General features: G+C 39.0%; 1 protein-coding gene across 2 annotated transcripts; it reads right to left on the bottom strand.

Annotated features, from left to right (window-relative positions):
• Window positions 1-8,624: 8,624 nt before the first annotated feature.
• LOC121390675 (alkaline phosphatase, tissue-nonspecific isozyme-like) lies at window positions 8,625-19,570 on the bottom strand. 2 transcript variants are annotated; one of them, XM_041522548.1, is made up of 3 exons: window positions 19,516-19,570; window positions 10,069-10,188; window positions 8,625-9,458 (listed from the first exon to the last, which is right to left on the bottom strand). In XM_041522548.1, exons 1-3 carry the CDS (start codon window positions 19,526-19,528, stop codon window positions 9,175-9,177), a joined length of 417 nt encoding a protein of 138 aa, XP_041378482.1. In that variant the 5' UTR covers window positions 19,529-19,570; the 3' UTR covers window positions 8,625-9,174. The 2 variants fall into 2 exon arrangements, with proteins under 2 accessions (XP_041378482.1, XP_041378483.1); XM_041522549.1 differs by lacking the exon at window positions 19,516-19,570 and adding an exon at window positions 12,104-12,232.
• Window positions 19,571-20,737: the final 1,167 nt, after the last annotated feature.

Here is a 20,737-nt window from a genome sequence, read left to right as displayed (position 1 = left end):
ACAAAATTACTTTACGTGCGCTGTTTGTTAAGTGTAACGTGCGTTATTTTTAACACTCGCCAGATTGAAATTACGTGCGCTGTACGAGCGCGATCGCACCCGCGCACCTTAAAAGGCAAGGTATGAGTTAATACCCGGTTGTCGATGCAATATGAATACGAAACGGTCAATTTTCTCCCCTCGGTGCTGGAGCAAATCTTCGCATTCCAGCAAAATGAGCTGTTTGTCATCTGAAACCTTTTCATCGTGTATTTCCGTCAATCTACGTGTACTTTTGATATCAGTTGTAATCCATGTAAATGTGCACACAAGCTACTTATAGAACTGGGTCGAGACGTAACCCTCTGGTAAGGCGCTCGCCTGATGAGCGATCGATCTGGGATCGATCTACGTCGGTCGGCCCCCATTGGCCCCGCAACTGATGTAACAAAGCACGTGGTACATATACGCGCACGCACGCACGCACACACACACACACACACACACACACACAATAGAAGCAAATGTAAGGACAAAGAGAAATGTTTTGTGAAGTTTTGCTGTATAATGTTGGAAACAATGCTTAAATCCTTTCAATATTAAAAGTACTTAACCTTCTTCAGCATTATATATATGGTATTTGTGTTTAAACTGTTTCGTCTTTGAAATAATGATGTCTTTTTTCACCTACACATTTGTTGAGCCATAAGTGGGATGCAGCTTATCGGAACAGCCCTCGCCAGAGGTGTGATGGGTAGCAGGGCTTGTTTTTCCCATTCCAACCAGTGCCCTCTAGGAATGATAAATCAAAGGTTTGAGGCAATCTCATACATACGTGTGCTAAGCAGTGATCCATAACTGGTTCAACAAAGGCCATGGTTTGTGCTATCCTGCCTGTGGGAAGCGCAAATAAAAGATCCCTTGCTGCCTGTCGTAAAAAAGTAGCCTATGTGGCGACAGCGGGTTTCCTCTAAAAAACAGTGTCAGAATGACCATATGTTTGACGTCCAATAGCCGATGATAAAATTAAAAATCAATGTGCTCTAGTGGCGTCGTTAAATAAAACAAACGTTTTTTTATTGTAAATGAAGTCAACACCATAACTGTTTGTCAACACCGTAACACCTATTTTTATAAAGAATTACTATAGCACAGAACCGCAATATTCAGAAATTCCATATTTGAAGAATATACACTGTAGGATAGTATGTGAATTCAAACGAGTTATTGAATTATTGAAAGTATAAAACCAAATCTCAAGCTTCACGTTTATCTGCAATATATCAACAGAATTCTTTGTATTTCAAAGTAAAAAAAATTTTTTTAATAGTTTAGTTCACTGTCAGTATTCCTTCTCCAGCTTGTAGTGTTTACGTATCACAACGTCTAAGATACCCTAGGGCATGATCATTGGATGTAGATTTCAAATGTACAGAAGTTGTTCCTTTAGGGTTGTCATGGCATTCAAAACGTTTATGTTAGACACTTGGAGGCTATGTCTACTAAATACGAAGCATCACTGACGAAAATTATGTCTGATGCTATTCCATGTTTTTGAAACTGTGAATACCTTTTCGTCTCTTTAGTGAAACGCTTTCACATTTATGTTTTCATCGTTTTAGATGGAAGGATGGAAATGTTTTATTTAACGACGCATTCAACACATTTTACTTACGGTTATATGGCGTCGGACATGTGGTTGAGGAGCACACAGATATTGAGAGAGGAAACCCGTTGTCGCCACGTCATGGGCTACTCTTTTCGATTAATAGCAAGGGATATTTTATATGCACCATTACACAGAGAGGATATTACATGCCACGACCTTTGTTACACCAGTTGTGGAGCACTGGCTGGAACGAGAAATAGCCCAATGGGCCCACCGACGGAAATCGATCCTAGATCGATCGCACATCAGGCGAGCGCTATACCACTGAGCTACGTCCCGCCCCTTTTAGATGGGAGTGACGGATTTGAAGCTGTGATGGGAGTACTCATGACGGTTACCACCGGTGGGGCAGGATATGCCCACCTTCCGCGAATACGTGATATCACTGTTTTAACAGTGATTCATGAGTGCATGTCATCACAGCGTTATTTATTCCAATGAGCTCTGTCCTGTGCTAGTTTTGATTTAGTAAACTGGTCTGGGAGTGGCAGTCCTCTTTATGACGATGCAAGAAGGATGTATTATCCATTCTACCATGACTTTGATAAATACTCGATTCTGATTGGCTACACACCTTAAATTAGAGGTGTTAAATTTACGGACAGGAAAGCACATACCACGGCCTTTGATCAGTTGTTGTGCACCAGTTGGGTCGAGAAAACCCCCCAATAATTTGAATGGATCCACTGAGGTGGTTCGATCCTGCGGCGCAAGCAACTCTTGCCAGCACTCAACCGACTGATCTAAATCTCACCCATCTGCTTTTAAGTATTCGCGATCACTTGGACGTTCTGAATTGTCGAACGTGCCGGCCATTCACTGCAATATGTTTTTAGAAGTTAATTATAAAACCCCAGCATCATCATACGCCTCTATAGATATAAAAACAATGCTTAGAGCCTTGCAAGTGCTCGCCTGGGGTCCCTGGGTTGAAGGATCGAACTCCCGTGTTGGACCTATTCTCTTATTAAATGTCTTTGTAAACAGTACCTATAAAACCCTGCCATCACCATAAGCCTCTATCTTTTATATGCACCATCCCACAGACAGGAACGCACATACCTCGGCCTTTGTCCAGTTGTGGTGCACTGGTTGGGACGAGAAAAAACCCTATCATTTGAACGGATTCACTGAGGTGGTTCGATCCTGCGTCGCAAGTACCTAAGGCGAGCGCTCAACCGACTGAGGTCAATCCCGCCCCGTGTAAAATAGATGTACAACGAATTCAGTCTAAACGTTCTCATTGAAACTAGTCTAGTTCGATTTGTTTGTTTATTAGTCGGACCGCACGCACGCACCACATTCAATCTATACGAGCTTTTATTTGGCAAACTTCTTTTATTTGTAAAGGTTAGTTTTACAATTTTAAATATTGACATTCAGTTGTGTGAAGGCAAGTGGTACACGATGTTTACGCAACGTAGAGATTCGCGAATCCAGGATGTCGCACAAAGGCATTTTCAGGGTTGAACGATTGCAACACAACGATGACGCCAAGACCAAACATCCCCGTGAAGAAAGGGACAATGACACCGACAACACACTTCATTTTCGTAACGGGTGGGATTAGCGCCATTCTCACAGAATGTGTTACATGTAGTACTAAACCAAATAACTTCCGGCTGGATCAAAGTTTGAGGTGCACCGATTTCATCTGGACAAAACATGTATGTAATTTTATTTCACCTAGTACCACTGCGTATAGTAGTCTTGTGGTTGAAATATGTATGAGGTACCTGTAAAAAAACAGTACTCAAATATTGTGTGGAACTAGGGTAGTTATAAACGGGTAGCGTTTGAAATAAGCAACTTGACCCGCAATGTTTTCTGATTCACTTTAAGGGTGAGGGGTGGTAGTATTTATATCCGTGGTGTTTGTGTCGATTGATATGATGCAGGTAGGAGTTTTAGCCACATATGTTACTATTGTCTTCTATGGGATTTGATTTGGTGGTATACACCCTACATGTATAGAAGTGCCTTTGTAAACATAATGATGCTTTCTAGTCATGTCGTATCTCTTGGGTCAGGTGAAGGCGTTTCAAGATAAAGCAGTCGATCTTGACGCAGCATTTTATTATTTTTATTAAAAAAAAATAATTCCAGAACAGGAAGAAAGGAAGAAAATGTTTTATTTAACGACGCACTGAACACATTTTATTTGCGGCTATATGGCGTCGGATATATGGTTAAGGACCACACATATATTAAGAGAGGAAACCCGCTGTCGCTACTTCATGGGCTATTCTTTTCGATTAGTAGCAAGGGATCTTTTATATGCACCATCTCACAGACAGGGTAGTACACACCACGGCCTTTGTTACACCACTTGTTTTATATTGTCTCCTTGAATACTTTCAGTAATTCAAAACTGGTTTCAAATGGCACAATATCCTACAGTGTATATTCTTCAAAAATGGAATATCTGAATACTGCGATTCTGTGGTATAGTGATTCTCAATCAAAAAAAAGTGTTACGGTGTTGAAAAACAGTTATGGTGTTGGCTTCATTTGAATTCTGAATACTGCGGTTCAGAGGGATAGTATTTCTTTATAATAAAAAAAAGGTGTTACGGTGTTGACAAACAGTTATGGTGTTGACTTCATTTGAATTCTAAATACTGCATGTTCAGTTGGATAGTAATTCTTTATAAAAAAAGAGGTGTTACGGTGTTCACAAACAGTTATGGTGTTGACTTCATTTGAATTCTGAATACTGTGGTTCAGTGTGATAGTATTTCTTTATTAAAAAAGGGTGTTACGGTGTTGACAAACAGTTATGGTGTTGACTTCATTTGAATTCTGAATACTGCGGTTCAGTGTGATAGTATTTCTTTATGAAAAGAGGTGTTACGGTGTTGACAAACAGTTATGGTGTTGACTTCCTTTGAATTCTGAATACTGCGGTTCAGTTGGATAGTAATTCTTTATAAAAAAAGAGGTGTCACGGTGTTGACAAACAGTTATGGTGTTGACTTCATTTGAATTCTGAATACTGCGGTTCAGTTGGATAGTAATTCTTTATAAACAAAAGGTATTACGGTGTTGACAAACAGTTATGGTGTTAACTTCATTTACAATTACGATGGATGAATATTAAACTGTATTACATGCATACAAAATGTTTTATATATGACTAACATTTATTGATTCGTCTTTCTGAAGCGCTTTACACTCTTATTTATGAGCTTGCCTGACCTGAAGCCTTGGATTTATCATTCCTGGAGACACTGGATGGAATGGTAAAAAAACCAAACCCTGCGACCCGTCACACATCTGGCGAGGGCTGTTCCAATAAGATGCATCCCATTTATGGCTCAACGAATTTGTAGGTGAAAAAATTCATTATAATTTCAAAGAACCAGTTTAAACACAAATACCATATATATATATATATATATATATATAATGCTGAAGAGGGTTAAGTACATTTAACATTGAAAGGTTTTAAGCACTGTTGCCAACATTATACATCAACAGTTCACCAAATAATTTTTTTTGTCCTTACATTTACATATATTTTGTGTGTATATATATTTATCACATAGTATCTTAAATTTACAGTGCAATCAAAGTATGCGATATTTTTCAGATCACATACTACAAGAATTTGATAACTTGGCAAATTAGATGTAAATTAATCGAGGTCACAGCACTAGGTTTATTGACATTTAAGCAAACGTACTTGGGTGACACTCCATAATTGACGTATGCATTCATAGTCATCAAATAAAAACATTTCAATGGCAATCTACAATCTGTCCAGCGTTCAGAATACAAAAACGGTTTTGCACTAGTTTATTTTGATGTAAGGACATCCAAATTAACGTCATTCGAGTTTGACGTCATTCCCATTTAAAAGACAGCGCGCCACATATTCTTACGTCATTTGAATATCGCGTAATGGTTGATTGGAATTAAAGTTGCGTGTACAGTTTACAAAAACACGTTGTATTAAGCTTGAAATTATATGATAAAGAAATTATTACCCTCGTGTTTTGGGGTTTTTTTTGGTATCGTCAGTATCATATATTAGGAATAAAGGTAATGAGTGAGCACCGTGGTCTGGTGGATAAGCTGCTGGAGAATCAAGCTGACGACAGTGGTTCAAATCCCGTCAAAGCTGGCTCACACATTCATTCATCTTTCTCATCTATCACCCTCTGCCTATCATTCTCATTATCTTAATATAAAAAAAAAAACCCAAAAAAACCTTTCTAATTTCTCCCACGATTTCAATCTGTTTCGATCCTTTCTGTCAATTTCCTCCGACTCTGTCTTCTGAGCTGTCCACACCATCGCCTACCTGTCTCAACTTCCTCCACGGGTGAAGTCTCTGTGTATTTCCCTGCACCCACCTGGTATCCTCGTCCTCTGCCGCTAATAAAGCTGGTCTGACCTACGACACTAATTAACGACCGCCGGTAGTAGGGGTGCATAGTAGGTGGTTACAAGTGCCTCTTAACAATGCCAGAAGTAACTACTGAACACTCCCCGAAGTGGTCAGACTAAGCCCACAGCTAAAAGCTGATGGGGAATGGCAGGTGTGTGGCATGGATAGCCACAAGAGACAAGCACCTGTCGCAGTTGGAGAGACGAGGACTGGGATGTGGAGGTGGACAGCAACATAAGTTAAAAGATAGGAAGAGTTGTCAGATCAGGAAGAAATGAGATGGAATTCAAGGGAGAGAAAGAAAAGGGGGCAGTGGGATAAAAAACCACAAACCCTCCCTCCAACCCCCCCCCCCCCAAAAAAAAAAGGTAATGTATTATACTCGCATAATACAATTTGTATTCCTAATATATGATATTGACGATACCGAAAAACACTCTCTTTCGAATTAGCAGCAAGGGATCTTTAATATGCAGCATCCCACCGACAGGATAGTACGTACCACGTCCTTTGTTACACCAGTTGCAGAGCCAATGGGGGCCCACCGACGTAGATCGATCCCAGACCGACCGCACATCAGGGGCGAGCTCTTTACCAGTGGGTTACGTCTCGGCCCAGTTCTATAAGTAGGTTGTGTGCACATGTGCATGGATTAAAACTGATATTTAAAGTGCATGTAGAATGGCGGAAATGCACGATGAAAAGGTTTGAGATGACATCCAGCTCATTTTGCTCGAACGTGACCATCGGTTTTTTGTTTGTTTGTTGTTGGGTGTTTTTTTGTTTTTTTTGTTTTTTTGTTGTTGCACGAATGTAAAGATTTGCTCCAGCACCGAGGTGGGGGTGGGGGTGGGGGTGGGGGGGGGGAGAGAGTTGACCGTCTCGTACTCATATTACCCCGAATGTCAAAATTGGCCACCCTTCTGCACACGTGCTCAGTCAGTCAATATGTACGTTGTATCCGATGTCAGCGGGTAAACAGAATATTATAACGGTATCATGCAATGGACACACACACACATACACTCATATGTAGATCTAAGTGTATGGGAAACCGTCAGACTTAGCGGACTACTTGTAAGTAATTTCTACACTTTATTATTATTATTTTTTTTTTAAATATGAGATAGAACAGATAATTGAAAAAATATGTCAAAATTAATCATAGGTTCTTCTTTTGGACCCTTCATGTGTATATTAATCCTATAACTTACCCATGATATCCATGTCATAAACCATGTGATAATTTAGTTTCTTTAACCCGGTTAATAATGGTATGCAAATTTGCAAGGTATATGCACATTTGCAAATCATGGTAAAGGTTCTGCAGGCGGCATATGTGAAGCAAACGAAGAAACAAAGGAAACACTCCATGGTGTTCCAGTTGTTATCAACAGTGAGTGAACTGATGAAACTAAACTTACTGAACTGACAGCAATTGCCGATGTAAATGAAGAAATTATCAACCACTAGGTCATAGTGGTATATGATGGTCATCCGTATCCTGGCATTGTGGAGGCCGTCGATGACAATGAATGTTATGTGAGGGTCATGCATCCTATGGGTAAAAATAAGTTTCTTTGGCCTTCCATAATAGCAGATTGCTTTTGGAACGAATATAATGTACTTGGAAGAATTCCAGAACCAAGAAGTATTGATTCAGGAAGAATTTTTCAGTTGCCACATGACATTTGGCAACATATTTCCCACTTATTGGATCTGGACTGAATGACTCTATCGGCGTCATGAACAGGATGGTGACATCTGTTCAGATTGCATGTGATTTTGATTGAGGCTACTAATAATTGTCAGCCTCGAGTTACTTTCAGGTGTTTCAGATTTTTGTTTCTTTGGAGGATCCATACATTTTTGTTTGTTCATCATTACAATTTCTAGTTATTTGTTTGCATGCAGTCCACGTGATTCCGGTTTGTGTGTGATCTGTGAAATATTGGGTTCTGTGCATATTTAAATCTCTTACTTCTAAATGAAAAGACTAGATTATGTGGCACCAACGTTTTTAAAAAGTTATTATTTAATGACAGTATCAGCTGGGGTGTTTTTAAACACATATTCTTTTCATTTCTGATACTCGGCCTGTTAAGTTAAGTACCATAACCTAAAGACTATGTGTTTAGTATTACCATTTTAATATCACATTTTGTATGTATACCCTTTACAATAAAACAGATACAAAAAGTAGATCTAAAAAAATAAAATTACCATTTCATTTACTGATAAATGATACTGAGCTGCTGAATAGTGACGTTGTGGTGAGGACATTTCGGTAAAAAACATTCTGAATATCCCTAAAGATAATTGTAAAATAACTCTATCCTAAATTAATCATTACAAATAACGTCTTTATTATTCCTCAGTGAATTGGGTAATTTTCGTCGGTCAATTTCAACTGAATTAAGAAAAGAAAAACAACAACAACAATTAAACAACACTCCCAAAATATCCTCTCCTCCTCCCCTCCTCCACCCCACCAAAAACAAAAAACACACAAAAAAACCAAAACAAAAAAACAACAACAACAAAACAACCAACCAACCCCAACAACAACAAAACACGTGAAAACAACATTTTAATATCAGTGCTTCAAAATCGTCTAATGATATCACAGAAGACGTCATATATTATAAATGCTTAAATGTTAAAAATATACTAGAGATTGCTGCTTTAAGAAAGTTATAAAAACACAGGCGAAACGAAATATATTTCAACAGATGTTTATATAATGTGTATATAGCAAACATCACAGCCTAGATAAGTTGTATACATGTACTATGTGTGTGTGCAAATCACGCATTGGTACCAGACATACCCAGGCACGGCGGAAGCAAATACACATGGGGGGTGGGGGGTGGGGGATTGAGATCGAGGGCGCAAATGCTCCCCCATTCAAGTTTGAAAAATAGATGTCCTGAAATGCAATTTCGTGTATACTACAAGTAAAATTCATATCTGCCATAATATTTACTATCAATATTATTTTCGATTCACAATTATTGCACCCACCCCTACCCCCCGCTCCGCCGTATCTAGTAGTATTACTCATACACCTTCTGTATTTAATAATCGTATTAAAAAAAAAGAGTAAAACATGAAACTATTTCCTCAAAATTCATTAATCTATGTCGGCATTCCTATATACCGTCAGAAAGCACACGACCAATGTCACCACCCCAACTCTGACGCTGGATCCTCCCTGATGCATGTTGAGGCTGCTGCAGTGTTTTTTGTTGCTGCCCACGCACGACGCGTAGGCCATGACGTGGGCGATGTTGTTCTGTTCTTGCACGGAGTGGAATAGATGCGACATGGGACCGCGTGCAAAGATGGCCATGTCCTGGCCGCCGTGAGTTTCGTATTTCATCCGGACAGAGTTGTACTGAAGGTAGTCTCGAGAATCTGAAGGAAGAATTAAAGGTGCTGTCTCACTGTTTTATTATGATCGTCGTCGTCATTATTGTCATCATCAGCATCAATATAATCATCAGTCAGCATCACTATTCATTTTCATCATCATCAACGTTGTTTTTATCATCATCGCCATAGTCATTACCAGTATCGTCACAATGCCATCATTATTGTCGTCGTCATCGTCATCATCATCATCACCATCATCATCATCAATATCTCGGACACCATCATCAATGTCATTGCAACTATTAATATTATAGTTATTACCTTTAATATCGTCATCATCGCCATTATTAAAATCATCACATTTATCATCATAATTATCGCCACTAGTAATATTATTATCACATCGTCATCTTCATAATCATGGCCAATATTAATATTATTAGTAAAATCATCATCATCAGTAACATCATCACCACTATTAATATCATCATCATCATCATCATCACCATCGTCATCATTATCGCCACTATTTATATTATAATTATCAACATCACTATCGCTTTCATCATTAACATTGTCAACATGATCACCATCATCTCTATCCTCACCATCATCGCCATCACCACCACTATATATACGAATTAGCACTTACCCGTTTTAATGCCTGTTAGGTTTTTCCGTAGAGGACCCGGGCCGCTTGCATATGACAGAGTGGTGTACGGCATGTGATCATAGGACGTGAACTTATACCCTGCTTTGTCGCCCACAAGACCTACAATTAGAAAGCTAAGTGGTAAATAGAGCTGGACGGTATACCGTATATACAGTTCGGTAAAAGCAGCTGTTGGTGTGATTAGTAGTAATATGTGACATTGATTATTTGTGCAAATACTATTATCCATTGACAATAAATAAATACACTTTTATTTCTTATACAGTTGTTATGCAGTATATACCAGAGATTGAAACTAATGCGGGGTACCCCTAATAATGGAACTGCAATTTTCAGCAAAAATGATGGTTACTGTTAAAAACATTAATTAAATCTCTTAAATGGTATGTGATCCCCCGTTTTCTTGCAGGTAGATTAGATGTGAGGTGCGACACGTTTTATTGCTGTACTTCCTGGGTGTGGCTGCTTATATCAGTTTTATTAGTAAACGTTAACATTATCGGCAATAGGAATTGATTTGGTCTATTAGAACCTATACTGTACCGATCACATTTCAAAATACCAAAATTTCGGTATTGAAAAATATTTCCGACCATTTAGTAAAGCACTAAAAATATATCTGACGAACACAAAATGGGTTGTACATAAATCAGACGAGAGCCTTGTGTGTGGAATTTAATTTTATTTAGATGAAATTAGCGGGTAAGACTGAACTCAGACAATCTTTTAAATCAGAGGATATATAAAATACCGCTCGATATTGGTATTGATATTGGTATTGGGTTAATACCGAATACCGTACCGATACCGAGGTAAATAACCCCCAAAATACCGATATAGATACCGCCCAGGTATAGTGGTGAATCATAATTCCTCCGCTTATGCGGGGTCTTTCTTTCTTTTAATTTATTTTTGTGCTTATATCCCATTAAAGTTCAAGCACGCTGTCCTGGGCACACATCTCAGCTATCTGGGCTGTCTGTCCAGGACAGTGGGTTAGTTGTTAGTGGTTAGTGAGAGAAAAGGGGTGTAGTGGGCATACACCTACCCATTGAGTCGTTAAAACTCGCTCTGGGTGGGAACCGGTACCGGGATGCGAACCCTATACCTACCAGCCTTATGACCGATGGCTTAACCACTACACCACCGAGGCCGGTTGCGGGGTGTCTATTTCTGTCGGTAGAACGCTCACCTGAGGTACCTAGATCGAACCCCCTCGGTAGATACATGATTTGATTCTGTGGGGTTTTTTTTTGCCGAGACGTGCATGCAAAAGACACCCCCCCCCCAATACACACACACACACACACACACACACACACACACACACACACACACACACACATACAACCACACACACACACACACACACAGAAACAAACATACAAACACACACACACAAACAAACACACACACACACATACAAACACACACACACACACAAACACCCACCCACCCACACACACACACACACACACACACATACACAAACACACCCACACACACACCCACCCACACACATACACAAACACACATACACAAACACACACATACAAACACACACACACACACACAACACACACACAAACACACATACAAACACACATACACAAACAAACACACACATACTCACACACACATACACACACACAAACACACATACACAAACAAACACACATACACAAACATACAAACACACACACACAAACACACATACAAACACACACACACACACACACAAACACACATACACAAACAAACACACACACACACACACATACAAACACACATACAAACACACACACATACACACACAAACACAAATACAACACACACACACACACACAAACACATACACAAACAAACACACACACACATATACAAACACACACACACACACACACACACACACACACACACACACACACACACACAAACATGTTTTTTTTTTAAATTGGCTCTAGGAAAAGACAGTACACGCGTGCTCTAGCCACTGTCCTATAATTAGAATTACCTAGGATGTTGTTTCCCCGCGATTGGCTTCCTCCAATACTAAGGTCTCACTACACAGATCACTTCCGGGTGAGAGTTCATTCATCCACTATAGTTCCTAATTGTGACACATGTTATGGTTCACATATTCACTTCTAGGAAATGGTGAAGAATTAAAACAATATGTATGTTTAATGGTAAGCCTTCTGGCTGTATTTTGCCCATGTTATTTTGTAATATTGTGCATCGACCTTTTGGGACATGGGTATATAGCGCAGGTGACAGCCGGAGTGAATCGGTTAATGAACCACCTGTTCGGACCGGTACTACAGTCAGATGCGGTCCTATAGCAAAAAACTGAGACGGAAATGTTCTCAATTTTGGAGTGAAAATAAATGCTTATATAATGTATGTTCGCAATGGTGTATGCTGTTTGTGCCAACGAGAACCCGTTCTATGGGCAATCTTCGCTTGAAGTTGGGCAGTTTAACATGGGTTTCAATGACATCTGTGTAGTGAGACCTAATTGTGTGGCCGTGGTCGGCCGTAACCACGATGAGAGTGTCCTTTTCATTGGCCATCTCCACGGCAACGGAAACGGCATTGTCGAACGCAACAAAGTCTTCTAAAGCTCTGGTGGCGGAGTTTATATGGTGCGCGTGATTTATCCGCCCTCCTGCAAGTAAACAGTGTGTATAAATAATTTAAAGACACAATCTCACTGTGCAAGGCTGTGCAATCCTGCGTTTGACCCAGTGATCGCGTAAATTACGTCATTTAGGTGGATTGTGTTTGTTTTGTTAATTTTGTTTGTTTGATTGTTTGTCTCGTCTTGTTTGATTTTTTTATTGTTTATTTGTTTGTGTGTTTTAAGGGAAGCTTACGAGTAAGACGGTGGACACATTGACCACCTTTTCAAGCAAACAAAAGCAGATAAAATTTCACTTGGCTTTCAATTTTGGATCTTTTCCCATTTTTAACAATATTTAACCTATGGGTCTACAATTTTCACTGAATGTGGCAAACATCCATATAGTAATGAGAGTAAAATATAAAATTGCAATCTCCTTTTTAGACAATTTCACACTGAGTAGGGTCTTGGGTTTTTTGGGTTTTTTGTTTTGTTTCGTGGGTTTTTTTGTGGGTTTTTTTCTTCTTTTTTTTTCTCTTTGTTTTTAGTTTTCGGCGTAAGATTAATTTTACATACATTTTTAAATCGGTTGTTATTGTAACAATATTTGATTTATGGGCTTAGCATTTTATTGAAGGTGGCAAATATCCATATGGCGATGAGATTGAAATATTACAGGTTTAGCCCTCGTACTTCTAAAATAATTGGGGGCGGATGTAGCCCAGTGGTTAACCGCTCGCTCGATGCTTAGTCTGTCTGGGATTGATCCCCGTCGGTGGGCCGATTGGGCTATTTCTCGTTCCAGCTAGTGCACCACGACTGGTATATCAAAGGCCGTGGCATGTACTATCCTGTCTGTGGGATGGTGCATATAAAAGATCCCTTGCTGTTAATCGAAAAGAGTAGCCCATGAAGTTGCGACAGCGGGTTTACTCTCGCAATACCTGTGTGGTCCTTAACCATGTCTGACGCCATATAACCGTAATTAACATGTGTTGAGTGCGTCGTTAAATAAAACATTTCTTTCTTTCTTTCTAAAATAATTCTACATCAAGTAGGGTTATGGTTTGTTGGGTCATTTTTGTTTGTTTATTTATTTATTTATTTATTTATTTATTTATTTATTTTTTTTTTTTTTTTTTTGGGGGGGGGTGGGTGGGGTATGGGGGTTTACACCTGATATATACCAACTGAATCATTATTTGGTCGGTTCGGGATCGATTACAGTCGGTGGGTCCATTAGACTATTTCTCGTTCCAGCCAATGCACCACAACTGGTATACGAAAGGCCGTGATATGTGCTATCCTGTCTCTGGGATGGTGCATATAAAAGATCCCTTACCACTAATGGTACAATGTAGCGGGTTTCCTCTCTAAGACTATATGTCAAAATTACCAACTGTTTTACAACCAATAGCCGATGATTAATAAATCGATGTGCTCTAGTGGTGTTGTTAAACAAAACAATCTTCTTCTTTATTACAAAGTGAAAACGTTAGCCGTTTAATTATCTGACACTTTGTTTATATATATATATGATTCGTCACGAGTATTTTTTAATATGGGAAATATCAACCGAGGCTTCGTTAATCTGTATTTGTCGAGCCTTTGGCCTAGGTTGATATTTATCATATTAAAAAATGACCAGTGACGAATTCTATTTATCATATCACTGTCAATTTTGTTTATTTTTGACTTAAATGATTAATAAACAAAACCCAAACGCTCGGACGTAACAATTTGTTATGACGTTATGTCAATCACTCAGCTGATAATCGGTTTGTCAATACATCTTCAAGGTTATTTATGCTTTCTGAAACTAGGTTAAAAGCGGACACAAAGATTGTAGCTATTTAGACAATTTAATACTAATTTAACAGTTTTATATATAAACAATGAAATTATAATAACATAATTGACAATAGCCAAATTTTTCAATATACAATAATTAGATTTTTTTTTATACCGGACGGGGTAATATAATACTGGTATATTATTGCCCTGGCACCAATTTTATACCGATATATTATAACCCCCCGGCAATTTTATACCGGTATAATATGACCGGGGAGGCAGGACTTTTGGGGGCAATGCTATACCTTTACACCTGTACCGGGCTGCGAACCCTGTACCTACCAGCCTCTAGTCCGATGGCTTAACCACTGCACCAGCGAGGCCGGTTATCTCTGCAAGTATTACTGTCAATAATAGATACCTGTTTATGTAGAACCGTACAGCCAGAAATGGAACTGCGATTTTAAACAAAGGTTGCTAACATATATTAATAAAATCTCTAAATTAGTATGTGAAAACACCATTTTCTTGAAGGTATATTCAATATGAGGTGACATGCTTTTTATTGGTATACTGCCTGGGTTTGTTGATAGTTATAGTTTGTTTTGTTTAAAGACACCACTAGAGCACATTGTTGTATAAATCATCAGCTATTGGACGTCAAATATTTGGTAATTTTGACACACAGAGAGGAAACCCGCTAATTTTTTTCCATTAGTAGAACGGTATCTGTTATATGCACCATTCCATAGACAGGATAGCACATACCACGGCCTTTGATATACAAGTCGTGGAACGATAAATAACCCAATGGGTCCACCGACGGGGATAGTTCTCAGAGCGACAACGCGTCAAGCCAACGTTTTAGCACTGATCTACATCCCTCCTCCTGGTTTGTTGATACGCTGCTTATATCACTTTTATTAGTGAAAGTTAACATTGTCAGCAATAGGAACTGATTTTCCAGCATGGAACCTGGTCCAGGTAATCAGATCGATCCTTCTCAGTAGACCCATATGCAGTTTGGGCTATTTTCCGTTCCAACATCTGGTTCATCAAAGGCCGTGGTATGTGCTGTCCTGTCTGTGGGAAAGTGCATATAAAAGACCCCTTGCTGCTTATCGGAAAGAGTAGCTTAAGTGGCAGCAGCGGGTTTCCTCTAAAAGAAATGCGTCAGAATGACCATATGTTTGACGTCCAATACCCGATGATAACATAAAAATCAATGTACTCTAGAGGCGTCGTTAAATAAAACAAAGTGTAATATAATACGTAACCCTTCTGAGCTAGTAAATGGTATTTGCAACTATCTGGGACAAGTGGAGTTAGCGACAATTGTAAAGTTTGTTTTATTTAACGACGCCACTAGATCACATTGATTTTTCTATTTTATCATCGGCTATTGGATGTCAAACATACGGTCATTCTGACACTGTTTTTTTTAGAGGAAACCCTTTGATTTGTTTGTTTTTGAGTCGGATCGCACGCACGCACCGCATTCAATCTATACGAGCCTTTACTTGGCAAAGTCCTTTTATTTGTAAAGGTTTACTTTACAATTTCAAATATTGACATTCAGCAAGTGGTACATGATGTGTACGCAGCGTAGTCCTTCATGAATCCAGGCAGATGACGCACAAAGGAAACACGACAGTTGCGCGATTACAATACAACAATTACGCCAGGACCAAACATCCCCGGTGAGAAAGGGACAATGACACCGACAACACACTATATTTTCGTAACGGGTCGTATTAGAGCCATTGTCCCGGAATGTGTTGCAGGCAGTACTAAACCAAATAACTTCCGGCTGGGTCAAAGTTCGAGGTGCATCCAACTTTTGATGGAGAAGTTAACACCACAAGTCCTGTGATTGGTGATACATGTGAGTGTGATGGTTGTAAAAAAATAGTTTCATCTGGGCAAACAAAATGTATGCAATTTTATTTCATCTAGTACCACTGTGTCAAATAGCCTTGTGGTTGAAACATGTATGGGGTTCCTGTGAAAAGAAGTACACAAACGTTGTGCAGAACTAGGGTAGTCATAAACGGGTAGCGTGTGAAACGAGCAACTTGACCCCTCAATTTTTTTCCGATTCACGTTAAGGGTGAGGAGTGGTAGTATTTATATCCGTGATGTTTATGTCGATTGATGCGCTGCAGGTAGGAGTTTTAGCCACATATGTTACTATTGTCTTCTATGGGATTTGATTTGGTGGTATACACCCTACATGTATAGAAGTGCCTTTGTAAACATAATGATGCTTTCTAGTCATGTCGTATCTCTTGGGTCAGGTGAAGGCGTTTCAAGTTAATGCAGCCGATTTTGGCACAGCATTTTATTATTTTTATCGACTTTTTTTTCTCCTAGAACAGAGTTTGTCAACCCCGCTTCAATTGGCGGGACAGAAAGAAAGAAATATTTTATTTAACGACGCACTCAACACATTTTATTTACCATTATATGGCGTCAGACATATGGTTAAGGACCACACAGATTTTGAGAGGAAACCCGCTGTCGCCACTACATGGGCTACTCTTTCCGATTAGCAGCAACGGATCTTTTATTTGCGCTTCCCACAGGCAGGATAGCACAAACCATGGCCTTTGTTGAACCAGTTATGGATCACTGGTCAGTGCAAGTGGTTTAAACCTACCCATTGAGTCTTGCGGAGCACTCACTCAGGGTTTGGAGTCGGTATCTGCATTAAAAATCCCATGCCTCGACTGGGACCCGAACCAAGTACCTACCAGCATGTAGACCGATGGCCTAACCACGACGCCACCGAGGCCGGTTGGCGGGACAGAGGAAATTCTGAAATAGTTGGTGTCTAAATGAATATGAATCACAAAACAGTTATGCGCGATCAAGTCCTTATCTCTGTACAAAGCAGAGTTAAAGGGGTAATTGGCAAACTGGTGGTTGCTTCCATGGATCTCTATCTAGTGCCTCGTCTGAGTAGACCGTTTATTGGATAATGCATCCTTCTGGCATCGTCACAAAGTCGACTGCCACTCCCAGACCAGTTTACTAAATCACAACTAGTACAGGACAGAACTCATTGGAATAAATACAGCTGTGATGACATGCCCTTATGAATCACTGTTAAAACAGTGATGATATCAGGTGTTCGCGGGAGATGAGCATATCCTGCCCCACCCGAGGCAACCGTCATGATTACTGACACCATAGCTGTCAGGTACGTCACTTCCATCTAAAAGGGGCGGGGCGTAGCTCAGTAGTACAGCGCTCGCCTAATGTGCGATCGATTTCCGTCGGTGGGCCCATTTGGCTATTTCTCGTTCCAGCCAGTGCTCCACAACTGTGTAACAAAGACCGTAGTATGTACTATCCTCTCTGTGGGATGGTACATATAAAAAAAACTCCCTTGCTGCTAAGCAAAAACAGTAGCGGGTTTCTTCTCTCAATATCTGTGTGGTCCTTACACAAATGTCCGACGCCATATAACCGTGAATAAAATGTGTTGAATGCGTCGTTAAATAAAACATTTTCTAAAATGACGAAAAAATAAACGTTTCACCAAAGAAATTAAAGGTATTCTTCAAATTTACCGGCCTCGGCGGCGTTGTGGTTAGGCCATCGGTCTACAAGCTGGTAGGTACTGGGTGCGGATCCCAGTCGAGGCATGATATTTTTAATCCAAATACCGAGTACCGATACCCTGAGTGAGTGCTCCGCAAGGTTCAATGAGTAGGTGTAAACCACTTGCACCGACCAGTGATCCATAACTGGTTCAACAAAGGCCATGGTTTGTGCTATCCTGCCTGTGGGAAGCGCAAATAAAAGATCCCTTGCTGCTAATCGGAAAGAGTAGCCCATGTAGTGGCGACAGCGGGTTTCCTCTCAAAATCGGTGTGGTCCTTAACCATATGTCTGACGCCATATAACCGTAAATAAAATGTGTTGAGTGCGTCGTTAAATAAAACATTTCTTTCTTTCTTTCATTTGAACTATGAATACTGCGGTTCAGTGGGATAGTATTTCTCTATGAAAAGAGGTGTTACGGAGTTGACAAACAGTTATGGTGTTGACTTCATTTACAATTATGATGAATGAATATTAAAATGTATTACATGTATATAAAATGTCTTATATATGACTAACATTTATTGATTCTTCTTTCTTAAGCGCTTTACACACGTATGTATGAGATTGCCGTAAACCTTTCGTTTATCATTCCTGGAGGGCACTGGTTGGAATGGGAAAAACAAGCCCTGCTACCCATCACACCATTTGTAGGTGAACAAAACCCAGATCACTATTTCAAGGAAGAAACAGTTTAAACACAAACACCATATATATATATATATATATATATATATATATATATATATATATCTTTATTTATTACCCCAGCGGTCACTCATAACAGGGAAAATATTTTCCATATTTTCTCAGTGAGAAATATTCTGCATTGGTCTAACGGACAATACTATTGGACAATATGACGCTTACAAACCAATGACTTTGTCGGTACTAAATATGACGTCATCACGATTTGACAAACACAAAATGACGTCATGTAGTTTAAAGAGTTTGCCTTTACGGGTCTCTGTCTTTGGTGTTAAATTAATAACAAAATGTCATTTTAATGCAATTCATTATAGATTTGGAAGCAGAATAAAGAGAACTTGTGTTTTTAAAAATTATCTATGAACGTGATTAAATTACAACGTTATAGTAATTCTCAGAACAGTGCGTAAAGTGGTTTTCATCGTTCCTATACAGGTTGGCCTTCGTGCATGTGCGTCGAAAATAAAGGCTTTTAGAGAAAAAATAGCTGAGGTAATAAATAGAATAACAAACTCGGTACCAGTTATTATCAAATTTATGTCCCTCGTGAAATAATTTTCATTTGTCACTCGCTAAAGCTCGTGACAACTGAAATTATTTCACTCGGGACATAAATTTTATAATAACTGGTAACTCGTTTATTATCCTCTATATATATATATATAAAATTAAATTTCTGTTACATTCATTACCTCGTAACGTCATCCCATTAGTCCAGACATAGCAACGGGAGTTTGTTCATTTTTCGATGAACGTAAATATTACGTCATCAGGGAACGTCATATCTGATGACGTCATTTTATATGAGCAACTTGTCTAAACGAGCGTTATTGTTTATGGATAAAACATAATTCAAAATAAAGTATGACGTTTTAGTGTTATTATTAGTCTATATGATTCAAATTTAATTATAAGTATTGTCTGTTATTTCCTTTACGTTCATCTGGGTATGAACAAAATCATCCGCAAACTTATATATATATAAACGATTATTAAAAACAACAAGTCTCCAGGACAGTGCTTTGACCTACATACGGCGCGGCAATATATATATCCTATAACTTACCATTACTATAACTTATATCCATGTCATAAACCCATGTGATAATTTAGTTTATTAACCCGGTTAATAATTATAATAGTATGCAAATTTGCAAGGTATATGCAAATTTGCAAGGTCTGTAGTTAATCAGGCCGGAACTACGTGGATTATGTAATCGGAGAAACTGTCATTATTGACACAAAGGGTTATGGAACGATTCAAGCTGTGCTGGACAATTCTGAATGCAAGGTACTTATGGACGGAACTGATTGCGAACATGTTTTACATAAATCTCGGTTATACTCAGTAGTGAACTGTCAAACGCCGTTGACGCCGGACCGCTTGCAGATGACGTCATGTATTAGATCTAACCGTGACGACACAGGTAGATTTATTCCAGTGAACGATTTCATGATCGATGAAGTTTTATCCGCTAACCTAAAGGCAAACACCGCTAAAAAGACACTTTATGACATGAAACGTTTTGATACATCCTATAATGTTCTGACCAATCTCCCAGTCCTGTGCCCGTCAAACGCAGAAGAATCCTCGACTTGATCAGTGACAGTGACAGTAGGCCAAAGCACTGTCCTGTTGACTTGTTGTTGTTTTTAATAATCGTTTCTGGGTTTTAATTATTTACTTAAATATTTTATTGCTGTGAATAATAACCAATTACAAACTATAAACGGATTAACGATGCATTGAATGTGTTGTTTGGTAAATATCAACTTAAAAACTATTTTAACGGAGTTAAACAGAATAGAATTCGCTACTCGTGTTTTTTTTAATATGTAAAATATCAACCTCGTGTCGTTAACCAGAGAACAATTTTCCTTTTTACAAAATAATCATCTGAGCTCATGGATATA

This window comes from Gigantopelta aegis, chromosome 15 (genome assembly GCF_016097555.1).
Source record: "Gigantopelta aegis isolate Gae_Host chromosome 15, Gae_host_genome, whole genome shotgun sequence".
NCBI classification, from domain to species: Eukaryota; Metazoa; Mollusca; class Gastropoda; order Neomphalida; family Peltospiridae; genus Gigantopelta; species Gigantopelta aegis.
Note: the sequence above shows the minus strand (reverse complement) of the source record. Positions and strands in the feature narration are given on the sequence as shown.